We start from the raw sequence: 13,362 nt of genomic DNA on the forward strand, positions 1-13,362 counted from the left end.
GAGAATTCGCTGCAAATGAAGAGCGAATGACTGGCGATTCGCTGCAATTCGTCAGTGTTTTTCAATGGGGTTTTTAATGGTGGTACTTTTTTCCTAGCACGGCCACAATCTTAAGTAATCGTGTCCCTTACTTAAGGGACACGATTACCCCCGATGGACCCGATTTCTTTTGAAATCAGGTCCATTTTGCCGGCTAGGAGACAATATCGGGGGCATCGCGTCGGTCGGGACCATTAACATTGGTCCCGACGCGACCGACGCGATGCCCCCGATATTTCCATAGGCTTCAATGTTAAAAAATATTTTAACATTGAAATCTTGTCGGGAAAGGTAAAATATCGGGGGCATCGCGTCGGTCGGGACCATTAACATTGGTCCCGACGCGATGCGACGCGATGCACCCGATTTTTGCATAGGCTTCAATGTTAAAATATTTTTTAACATTGAAATGCTGTAAAAATGTGAAAAAATGTGAAATGGGCCAATATGACCCATTTCACATTATAGATGTCCCCGTCGTCACCCCACGATAGACGCCAACCCGAAGCGTGGCGAGCGCAGCGAGCCCGCGAGGGGCGGCGGTACGCGTCCTCCGACCTTTTCATGCCCTACTATCCACGTCGGCGTGGAGTGAGAATAGAATAGTGTGGCGAGCGCAGCGAGCCACCGAGCCCGAAGCGTGGCGAGCGCAGCGAGCCCCGCGAGGGGACGCGGATACCTTCACAGTTATACGCGTCCCCTTGCGGGCTTCACAGGTGTCCGTGGCGACGCGGACACCTGTGAAGCCCGCGAAGGGACGCGTTTACCTGTGAAGGTATCCGCGTCCGCTCGCCACGCTTCGGGCTCGGTGGCTCGCTGCGCTCGCCACACTATTCTATTCTCACTCCACGCCGACGTGGATAGTAGGGCATGAAAAGGTCGGAGGACGCGTACCGCCGCCCCTCGCGGGCTCGCTGCGCTCGCCACGCTTCGGGTTGGCGTCTATCGTGGGCTGGGGTTAACACGCTTAAATTTGGGGGGGTTGGGAATTTTTTTCATTGAATCCAATGTAAAATTGGGTCCCAGGGACCCAATTTACATTGGATTCAATGAAAAAAATCGGGTCAAAAATCGGTCGGTCGCGTCGATCGCATCGCATGCGACCAAATCGCATGCGATGCGATCGACCCGATTTTTCCGACACGACCACCCCGATCTGAATCGGTGTGGCCGTGCTAGGAAACAAGTACCTTAATGGTATTCGCAGGGAGTGTATTCAATGCTGCAATGGAGAACTGCTTTCTCCATTGATTTTTGCCATGATTCTCCATTTTACATTCGTCATCTTTTTTAGGTGAACTGGAATGTGATCTTTTAAAATTATGGGGGGGTTTTTTTGGGTGTAAAAAAAAAATCAGTTATTTAATTTTTTGAAGAGTCTTTCTATTTTTTTAACTGGACGAGTAACACATAAATATATTTTTATTTTTTAATTCTTTTTTTTTACATACCATATGCAGGAGGGGGGGGGGGGGGGTGCTGCTGGTCACATTACATATGCTGTGCTGCTGATTCAATTACATATTGCAGTTGGGAGGTATGCATTAGGTCGACCCTATTAAGGTCTACATGCGTTGGGTCGGCCACTGAAGGTCAACAGGCCTTAGGTCGACATGGCTAAGGTCGACAGGGTCTGAAGGTTGACAATCATTAGGTTGACAAAAGGAAGGTCGACAGTCAAAAGGTTGACAGGAATTTTTCATGATTTCTTTAGCTGACATGTGCCGGCAGGCGGTATTTCATGCCCTACCATCCACTACGGCGTGGAGCGAGAATAAAACAGTGTGTCAAGCATAGCATGGCGAGCACAGCAAGGGTACACAATACACTTAGACAGTGTCCATGTCGATTGTGTCAACATTTGGGGCAATAAAAAGTGATCTTCCCACTGTCGACCTAATCCATGTGCCGACCTTATCCATGATGACCATTTACAGATGTCGACCTATTTCCTGTTGAGCTTCAGTGGTCGACCGAATGCACGGCAACCTAAAGTTGGTTGACCCGATGACCCACACACCCCAAACTCTCTCTGCACATTAGGTTTGCTCTGCCTGCAGTGCAATGGGTACGGATCGTTAGGTCTACAAGATTTAGGTTGACAGTCATTAGGTCAACCACTATTGCTTGACAGGCAGTAGGTCGACATGAAAAAGGTTGACTTCTTGTGTGTGTCTATGTCCACATAGGTCGACATGGACACCCCTTGCATGGCTCGCTGTGCTTGGCACACGGTTATATTCTCCCTCTATGCCCACTGGGATGGTAAAGTATGTACAAGTTGGTTTCCAAAAAAAAAAAAATCGGTACTTCTTTACTTTCACGGCGCCACTAGATAGGACAGATAGGATACTAGATAGGATACGATTTTGTATGCGATTTGACATAAGATATCGTATAAGATATAGGATAAGATTTACTATCCATTTCATTACCCCACTATCCACTAGGGCATGGAGTTGATTTTATATAGCGTGGCGAGCGCAGCGAGCCACCGAGCCCGAAGCGTGGCGAGCGCAGCGAGCCCCGCGAGGGGACACGGATGTTGTTTCAAAGCAAGTCCCCAATATTGCATGCCATTTGCATGCAATTCCATAAAATACATTCCGTGTCTGCTCGCCCCGCTTCGGGCTCGGTGGCTCGCTGCGCTCGCCACGCTATATAAAATCAACTCCACGCCCTAGTGGATAGTGGAGTAATTAAATGGATAGTAAATCTTATCCTATATCTTATGCAATATCTTATGTCAAATCGCATACAAAATCATATCCTATCTAGTATCCCAGGGACGTGCAGTCAGGGGAGGCAGGGGAGGCAGTGCCTCCCCTGTCATAAATGGTTAAAATAACTAAATAATACAAAGAAAATACTTATGACACATATTCTGTGTTATAAGTATTTGCTTTATATTATTTTAATCATTTTTACTACATCATTTTTTATTATTATTATTGGTTCGGAGGCATCGAGAGCTATGCCTCTGGCTCTCAATGTAAAATGATCAGAAAGAGGGGGGGCAGAGCCGAGCACCGGGCTGTAAAAGCCCATTAAAAAAGCTATAAAAGCGGCACCTATAGCAATGCCTCAGTGACAGGGACGTGCTTTTTGCCTATATCAAAGGACGCCCCTGTCACTGAGGCAAATGTGACTGGGCATCAGATGATCCTGAAGGATCCAGCCACCAATGAACAATCCTCAGCCACTTACCCACTCCCCTTCGTCTTCCCAGGCACCCGGCACCGGCAAACCCGCTCCCAGAATAGCACCTGACACTCGGCATCCACCGGGGGAGAGGAATCGGATCCTGCGCTGCTGAATATGTCCGGCGCAAGTTAGCAATTTAAATCCTGCTGGTGGGGGGAGAGGGAGACCCAGCTCCAGGACAGGGAGACACAGCGCCGGGACAGGGGGAGAGGATCCTGCGCTGCAGAATATGTCCGGCGCAAGTTAGCAATTTAAATCCTGCTGGTGGGGGGAGAGGGAGACCCAGCTCCAGGACAGGGAGACGCAGCGCCGGGACAGGGGGAGAGGATCCTGCGCTGCTGAATATGTCCGGCGCAAGTTAGCACTTTAAATCCTGCTGGTGGGGGGAGAGGGAGACCCAGCTCCAGGACAGGGAGACGCAGCGCCGGGACAGGGGGAGAGGATCTGACACTGGGCATCCACCGGGGGGGAGAGGAATCGGATCCTGCGCTGCATGCGCCCTTATGTCCGGCGCAAGTTAGCAATTGAGAGGGAGACCCAGCGCCGGGACAGGGAGACGCAGCACCGGGACAGGGAGACCCAGTGTCCGTAAGAGGAAGTCTGCACTGCGGGGGAAAAGGAGACCTGGTGCCGGGTGCGGGGACAGGAAGACCCGGCATCTGGAGGAGGAAGCCCTGGAGGATTTGGCGCTGTGAAAAAGAAGCTACAGTGGCAGGGGAGAGGGAGTCCCGGCGTTTTGGTGAGGAACCATGCACTGCTAGCCCCGAGAAGAGGAAGCGCTGCACTGTGAGGAACTGTATACTTTCAAACTTTTATCAATGCTGTGTAACCACTGCCTGACCTCCATCATCCCCCTCTAATCCTCTATAAACCCACCCTCTGGTCCTCTGTCATCCCTTTTGCTCTCTACAACCCCCCCTCCCCCCCCACCCCTTTCTGGTTCACTACCACGGCAGCCCCCTTTGGTCCTATATCACCACCACCCCCCACGGTCCTCTACCAGCCTACCCCCCCTCTATTCTTCTACCACTGCCCCCCTTTGGTCCTCCATCACTCCCCCTCTCATCCACTGCCATTGCTCTAATCCTATACCACCCTGTCATTCTCCCCTCAACCTCTACTCTCACCATTGACTTCTACCCCCTTCTCTCTTCTCCTTTACTACCAGCCCCCTCTACCCCCCTCTATAACATTATATCCTGATGAAGAACTGAAATAAATTGTTCGAAACATTGATGTAATTCTGCAACTTTGACTACTGTTTTGTGGAGTGCCGCCCCCTGGACTCCTGTGTGCATCCCTTCGGGGACCTGGAAGGCACCGCAGCTTCTATTTACTGTCGAGGAAGTGCTGCTCTCTACTGTACATATATATATATATAGTGGGGTTCTTTAAATTTTTAAGGCTTGAGGTTGGGGGTTAGGTGTGATAATCAATGTATTTGGAGTTGATATCAGAATGCCGGTGGTCAAAAGACCGCCCTCAGCATCCCAATAAAGAGAATCTTATCAGGGGCTCCACAAGTTAACCCACCATCCCCTACAGCCTGACCGTAACCCACCCTCCCCTACAGCCTGACCATAACCCACCCTCCCCTTCAGCCTGACTATAACCCACCCCTCTACTGCCTAAACCTAACCCCTGTATCCCAACACATAAACTTCAACCCCGCTGTGCATCCTAACCCCCCTCCTTATAAGTGCCTAAACCCCCCTCCCCACAACAAACCCTAAGTTCCCACACTAGTGCCTAAGCCTAACCACCCACTCCTTCCCCGGCCACACTCAAGCAAGCACAATTGAGGTGCAAGCTGTTGGTATGTATTGGTATATGTGTGTGTATATATATATATATATATATATATATATATATATCCTACACATGGGGAGTAGGCCCAGCCAGTGGTGCGGTGCTGGCATAATGGCCTCTGCCTTAAATGCCCTGGGCACCTCATAGGCTTTACCTGGCCCTGCACACTGAGGAAAAGTTACAGCAGCCACTGGGCACAGTGGAGTAGCTTCCTCCAGCAAGGACTTCTGGGGTAATTGCCACTCATGGCCAAATATCAGCTCGTCGTGGCTGCCCTGCCAATCCTCCTAGATTGTGCTGCTTGTGTCCTACCCATTTGTAGCTACAGGTGAATATAAAGTGTTACAGTACTACAGACTTTTCCTTAAAATGTTTGTAAACGGAGGTACCATTCTCTGCTGTGATAGATCGATAGATACGCCTGTATAAGTAACATTTAAACGTCTTTAAATACCCTCCCTAGTCGTTTAGTGTGTATTGGAGCTTAAGTCCAAGATGACCACCGCAAACTCTGGCTCTGATACTAGCCAGTGCCTCACCAGCCACTGAACTCACCGCACGTCACTGTAGTATCCTATCTGTCCTACTGTATCTAGTGGCGCCGTGAAAGTAAAGAAGTACCAAAAAATCATAAAAGCTCATGTCTTTTTCATGTCAACCTTGTGACCATTGGAGAAAAAATGTGCTTTGCGATCAAGTCTGAATTAGGCCCACAGCCAGCTGGGAGAGCAGCAATGTAGGATCTCTCCCGACCCACTCGCTTCCTCTGGTGAAACTACACAGCACATTGCAATTAGATGTGCTTGGTCATGTTGCTATGCTGAGAACTGCTGAATTACTGTGTCATCCCATTTCAAAGAATTTGGACAGTGCTGCCTTTATGACCCATTACATGTTTCCAATGTATCCCAGTGATGACACTGGCAGAGCAGATGAATGAGGCCCTTTACCCGTTGAGTGCAAACGTTGCTGTGAGAGATCCTCAAAATATCCGCTAAAAATGCCAGTGCCGCTCACGGCGTCTGTTCTTTTCTTCGGTGCAATATTTAACCCCTTCCCGACATATGACGTACATTTACGTCATATGTCGGTTGCTGGGGAATCAAGCCAGCTCACGGAGTGAGCTGGCTTGAAAGAGAGCAGGTAATGGCTGTATATTACAGCCAGGTCCCTGCTCTCACGGCCACGAGCGGCGAGTTCGCCGATCGTGGCCGTTTAACCCTTTAAGCACCGCGGGCAAAGCGACCGCAGTGCTTAAATAGCTGATCGGAGGGGGGGCGCCCATCGGGGCCCCCCGCAGCGAGATCGGAGGGTGCCGATCGGTTGCCATGGTAGCCAGGGGTCTAATGTAGACCCCTGTGCTGGCCGTGTCTGCATACCTATCATATCCTGCCTGAGGCAGGATGTAATAGGAAGTGCATAAAATCACTACGTTCAGCCATAGAGCTCTATGGCTGAACCTAGTACAGGTGATCGCGCCCCCTAGTGGTCAAGTACACTAGGGGGCCTTGTAGTAAAAGTAAAAAAAAAAAAAAAATAAAGTTTAAAAATAAAAAAAAATAAAAAAATATTAAAAGTTCAAATCACCCCCCTTTCCCCATTTCCCAAATAAAAATAAATAAAAAATAAAAAAAATAAACATATTTGGTATCGCCGCGTTCCTAAAAGTCCGATCTATTAAAATATAACATTAGTTATCCCGCACGGTTAAAGGCGTAAACGGAAAATAATCCCCAACGCCAAAACTACGTTTTTTGGTCGCATCGCCTACCCAAAAAAAAAAGCTAAAAGAGATCAGAAAGTCGCCCATATCCCATAATGGTATTAATTAAAAAGTACACTTCAGCCCGCAAAAAATGAGCCCTCACCCAGGTCCTTAGGTGGAAAAATAAAAAAGTTATAAGCCGCAGAACATGGCGACGCGACGCAAATTCGAAAAACCGTAACATTTTCTATCTTTTTTTTAGTGGTAAAATGTAACGAAAACTATATAAGTTTGGTATCACCGGAATCGTAACGACCCATAGAATAAAGATAACCCATCATTTTAAACGAACTATGAACTCCAAAAAAACCGTAACCAGCGCAAAATTGTGGAATTGCGTTTTTTTTTCTTTTTACCCCACATTGAATTATTTCCTAATTCCCCAGAATATTATACGGTATAGTAAATGGTACCATTAAAAAGTACAACTTGTCCCGCAAAAAAAAAGCCCTCATGTGTCTATATAGCCGGAAAATTAAAAAAGTTACGCTTATTTGAACGCAAGGAGGAAAAAAAAAAAAAAAATTACCATAAAAGGCAATGTCGGGAAGGGGTTAACTAAACTTCAATGAATTGACTTGGCTGTATTTGTATTTACTTATACTAAAACAACAGTCGCAGTGAGCGACGCTGGCATTTATTTGTGGATCTCTCACAGAAACGTTGGCACTCAAAGGGTTAATAATTCCCAAAAATAAAGTTTGGTCATCTTCATTATAAGTACGTGAGGCTTTGTAGCTTGTACCCCAAAACATTATGTTTCATTCTAATTCGATATTTTGATACTCTAGTATTTGCCGGAAATATTTCCCAGTATTTTCACACATTTAAATGGACATTGGTATTTGAATGGCAACCCTCATTATGATACAGTCAAGGCAATAAGTAGTTTTAAATAATGTCCATTGAAATGGACAAAGGGTCATAAATAATGGATATACAAGTACCCTACTTAATGGCTATAATGTTACATATTGTTAGACACGCGACTAGTGTGTGTACACATGTTTCTGTTACAGGGCTAATTCTGCGGGTGCCGGACAGTCATTACCCCAACGTCCCGATGGCCACTGGCTATTCTCTCTCATGGTGGTCCACGACCCCCATAGAGGGAGATTAGAATAGGTGGCGAGCGTAGCGAGAAACCGTGCCCGCAGCGTGCGCGCCCGCACTAGTCCCGCTGTCTGAGTCTGGCCAGTCGGGATCCCGACGTCAGGCTAATGACTGTCGGGGGACCATATACCACACCCAATTCTGCATCCTATTGTGCAAAGTACTGATGTTCATACTTTGCACATGTGCAGGACCCGTTCTATGTGTGTTTTTGGGTTCTGCGATGTAGGAAGAATATATGACAGTCTGAGGGCAGGGAGAGGGTGGCAATGTGCTTGCTGCTACCGTTTAGGAGGAACGGAGGTTTCTCAGCTTCCGCAAAACATCAATGGAGACGCAGTGATCTGATGCTGCATCCTAGGTCCTCCTGCAGCAGGAGGCGTCTACTTGCAATAGATGCCCAGTGCTGAATTGCCATACAGAGCTATTATATACCCGAATTAGCCCCTCTGTATATTCTGGAGGCTTGCTCTTCATGGGGTGGTGAGAGGAGTTTACAGACCCTTGTGCTCAATTAAGGACACGATTAATAATACTGAAAATCCTTCTGTAAAAGTTTACTGTTTCTACTTGGAAACCTGGAAAAGCATAGACCCACCTTCTAAAGTAGCCGAACAGTAAGAAATACAAGGGATCATAGTCCTAGTGACTTATGTAATAGACTATTCTTGGCAACCTACTTGGAAAAACATGCATGATTAGGTTCGTCAGCCATTCCACAATCTCCAGGACAGCTTTCTCACCAAGTTGCTCATTGGGTACATGTGGGGTATCATCTCTAAAAGGCATAGGAGAGACGTATACAAATATACTTGTAAGACAAGATTTTTTTATGTGCATATTTATAATCATATTAATAGGCACTGAGTTTATTCAAATATATAAAGAAAACAAAATGATTATAAAAGGCCAAAAAAAGTGAAGATAACAAGGTGACTCAACATTTTTGTCCTCAAAACAAACACGAGTAATTAGCTGTGTATTGCTTTTGTGCAGATCCGCAAGCCCCCCCCCTCCCCCTTTGTGGTGTATTGAGCACAGCACCTAGCACTACCCCAAATTTATTTATTTATTTTGGTTAAAATTGGGATGTTCTCTTTAATCATGCAGTATTCAGATCAATATATAAACTTAGAAACATGTTGTCAAAGTAATAAAACTCACAAAAGTCATATCATTTTTCTTTAAAGAAGAGCTCAGTGCTGTTATAGGTTCTAACACATACTTATCTACTCCCCAGAGTTCTGCGGGGGACTCCCAAGTTTTTTGGTAGTCCCCTGCACCCCCAAAAGAGTGGGCACTCCTCCCGTATTCTGTCCCTTTCATAATGAGGGGGCAGAGCCTAATGATGCAATTTTTATGCGGTCGGACGGCCGATGCTTGGTATTTGTGCATGTGCAGAGGCATATCTGCACATGTGCGAATGCCTTGCATGTCCGAACACGGGAGTAAGGTCCGTGTAGAAAACGATTGTACGGAACCCTCCGATCAGGGGGTGCAAAGGGCTGTTTGGGCTTATTACCATATGCGTACGTCCCGCGTTTCATGGCGTTCCTATGAAAACGCTGGGCGCACTCATGGTAATGCGGCCATGACACACGTGTGGGGTGCGGACAACTGACGTAGCCAGATGTCAGCTGCCCGCCCATATCCCTGCTTTCATACGAAAAAATGTCCGAGCGCTCTGGAGCACTCGTGCTGCCTGACCGCTCGGTCCATCATTCGATGGTCGGCGACCATCAGAGGATGGGGGAGGTTCCCACAGATGGAGGAGTGGTCCGTACACTCGGTGTCTTACCGCATTCGGACGGTGGGAGCGATCTGTACAGTAGGCAGGGCTAAGAACACTCGGTTCCTGTCCGAAATACGCATCCGTCTGAATCAACCAGAATAAGGTCCAATGTTGCTAATAGCACAGTCCCACCCCCATCACCTCCTACCTGCTTTTCCTCTCCAGTGGAATCTCTTGAAGAGAAAAACTTTTAAGTTAGTAAGTATGTTCCAACAATAAAAGTATAAGACAAAACTAAACACAAGATGTATAACAAAAAAATCATCCAACAACCAAAAATTGCAACATACATACAGTAAGTTCAGCTCCTAAAACATACCTACATCAGCCCTAAAAATGCAGAAAAATTTAATATTTGGAAATTTGTCTAAGTAGGATAGATACAGATAGAGCCATCCTCATCGGCAGTAGCTGTCTATAAGAACATAATTAGATTTTTTTTTTTTTTATTAGAACATAATCCCTATATAAAGTGAATCCCTGGGGGCTTTCAAATAAATATAAGTTGGTATTTTTACTGTCATAAATTGGACCATTCATGGACGTAACTATAGTGGGTGCAGCGGTGCCATTGGTATGGGGACGAAAAGTTTAAGGGACCTCTGACCAAGGTTATATGCTCTAGTTGTATACCAGATTTCCAAATGTGACTGCTAAGCAATTGAGTCTGACTCACTGAATAGCCAATACGGGGAGTGAGCTATGGGCCCAATTCTAGTCCATTCAGTCCCCCACTGACCACTGAGCCCTGGAGAAATCATGGTGTTGAAATCAAATGTGGGGATACGGCGGCGGCGTTAGGGGGGGGGGGGGGGGCAGCGATTCGGCATGGTGGGCACTCTGGGACAGCTTACAGAGTCAACTAGAATCAGGCTCTATGTGTAGTGTGCATTTATAATGATGCATTGTAATGTCATATAATATGATGATGAGTTCACTGTAATGTGGCATAATCTGACCTGCTCATTTTAAAATGGCATAATTTGAACTGAAAGGCACTAGTGTGGCATATTATGAGTAGAGGTCACTGTGAGCAGTAACCTCTAACCTCTGCCACATTCTCTATATGCATTAAAGTGGACCACATCAAATATCGTAGATATTAGCTGTGGCCTATTGGTATATCCATAGAATGCTTTGGGACTAAAAAGAGCAGTTATGCATGACGCCTATGTTTTTGATCTCTCTCAGACCCCTATGGTCTGCACATGAGCAGAGGTTAATGGACGTGGATGCTCAGTAGGATTTTAGGTCATATCAGAAGAGCTCTCCTTTGCTTTTTTTATTCATGCTTCACCCCTGGGACTAGGATCAGTTAAAACCATATCTAAATACATAGCAAACTATTAAGCAATAATGGTCAATGTTTGTGTCCAAAAAGTACTGTATCTGAGGAGCCACATGGTAATTGGGTGTTGAATACAAAAATCTTATTAACAATGTAACAATTCGCAATGCTATGTTAGTCTGCAGTTAAGGAAAAAGTCAGGGATGATATGCAAATCCAGCAACTAATTGCCATGCAAAATCACAGTCCTCTGTTGCCTTACGCAATTTACAATATATTTATGTACAGTATCCTATAGTAAAATGTAAACTCTTGATGTTATGTTACTGGGCAGTGGTTTCAAAATGTATGCCTAGGCACCCTGGGGTTCCACAAGGCTCTTACAAGGGTGCCTTGGGATGGTGCAGGCCCAAATTTAAATAAATTTGGTCACAGTGATAGGCGAAACCAGCGCTGTTGGCTGCCAATCATAAAACATGCAGACAATCAGAAGCACAACGGTACATCACCACATAACTCTAAGTACATACCTCCCAACATGACCCATTCCAATCATAAAATAAGAGGTAAGTCCAGGAGAACATTTTGACACCTGGGATGGGTCATGTTAGGGACATGTAAGAATGGGATGACAGCTTAGCACAATTTACCTGACTTAATATTTTTTCCATATGTATCAATAAAAACACTTTTGTCCTAGGGGTGCCATGAAAAAAAAAATGCTAATAAGTGGCACTGAAAAAAAGTGCAGAGATTCAAGAACGTTTGGGAACCATTGGCTTATGCACATGAATTTGGCTGGCCAATAGAGTAAATGATACTCCTACATATTGGTAACAGCACTGTTTATAAAGCTTACCAGTAGTGCATGCATGAAACCTGTGAACCAAAATAGGCTGAAATTAATTACCTGTATGGCATTGCTGTTGTTATAGGTAACCAACATTTATAATACACAGAGATAGTGCCAGGGGCAGTGGCGTAGCTTGTGTAAGGCAGCCACCGCCACTGCTTGGGGGAGCGGGGGCTGCGTGGGCGCCGGCTCCCGCCCAGCGCAGTGTCATTCACAAATATATTTCTGCAGCCTTCCCAGGATGCATCGCGGCTGGTGTGTGGGTGCACGGGTGACGTCACCGCGCTCCCGCGCACCACTAGTGAGTACCGGCGGGGTCTGCTGTAGGTGTTATGCCCCCAGCCTGTGCGCCCGGATCCTGCTACTGACAGGGGAAGGTGGCGATTTCCCCCACATGCGGATCACTGTGCTGTTGCGTGCCGTCCATATGGGTTGTGCTCAGCTCAGAGTCCCAATCACCCATCGCCTGACGTGCTCAAGCCCAGCCGCCCAACAGGCTCCCGACTCCTGCCCGCCGTACAGGCTCCCGGCTACTGCCTGCCCGACAGGCTGCCAGCTCCCGCCTGCCCAACAGGCTCCTGGCTCCTGCCCACTGGACAGGCTCCTGGCTACTGCCCACCTGACAGGCTGCCAGCTCCCGCCTGCCCAATAGGATCCCGGCTCCCTCCCTGCTTGTAAGCAGGTGCGCTGTGTTCCGGGTGCTTCGGCTCCAGCTACCGCAGTACAACTTCACAGAGACCACCCTGCTCATCGCGCTCAGCTTAAGGTATTTGGTCAGCCTGGCAGAGCAGAGGGAGTCTGCTGTGGGCTGGGGGTCACAGGAGTTGGGTTACCAGGACGTGTCAGGACCTTGGGGTGCATTGGCTGCTGCATCCCTCCCAGCTGTACAATGTTTAAAGGGCACTACTGAGGGAAATTATGCGTAAGGGACATTACTGGGGACATTATATGTAATGGGCATTATGTGTGTAACATAATCAGGGCATTATGGCGTATGGCATAATGTAATGGGCATCTTGGTGTGCAATAGTGTATAATGGGCACTACAGTGTGTGATGATATGTAACTGGCATTACAGTGTATGACAATGTGTAATGGGTATTACAGTGTGTGTAATCCTGGCCCAGTGTGTCTAAGGGGCTCTGTATTTTCAATCACGGGTCAAACCCTTTCAGCGCACATCGTTCCTATTTTGAGCATGTGGGGGAGGGGGGGTGTACAGTGTAAGGGGCCTTGCGTTGTCTGTGGTGTAATGGCCATTATGGGGGTGTGGGGTGGGGGGGGGGGGGGTAGGGCGCCAGGAACTTTTTTTGGCAGGGGGGAGCATAATTTGTAGTTACGCCACAGGCCAGGGGGTCTCCAGATGTCTCTATGTCCTTTACCTTACCGCATCATTATACATTATCATTCATCAGTATGTTGGGTGGGTATTTGGGTTGATTACTAGAGATGTGCAGGTGTGGATTTACTTGGTTCTTATCATCAAGTTATGGCAAGTT

At 47.0% G+C, this 13,362-nt stretch overlaps 1 protein-coding gene across 1 annotated transcript in view; it reads right to left on the bottom strand.

Annotated features, from left to right (window-relative positions):
* SMPDL3B (sphingomyelin phosphodiesterase acid like 3B) overlaps positions 1–13,362 on the bottom strand; it is a 42,671-nt gene that overhangs the window by 26,113 nt on the left and 3,196 nt on the right. The window contains exon 3 of the mRNA XM_083173422.1: positions 8,611–8,708. Within this exon, the coding sequence (XP_083029548.1) occupies positions 8,611–8,708 (98 nt within the window). The remainder of the gene's footprint in view (positions 1–8,610; positions 8,709–13,362) is intronic.

Source organism: Crinia signifera, chromosome 2 (genome assembly GCF_055691185.1).
Source record: "Crinia signifera chromosome 2, ASM5569118v1, whole genome shotgun sequence".
Classification (NCBI taxonomy): domain Eukaryota; kingdom Metazoa; phylum Chordata; class Amphibia; order Anura; family Myobatrachidae; genus Crinia; species Crinia signifera.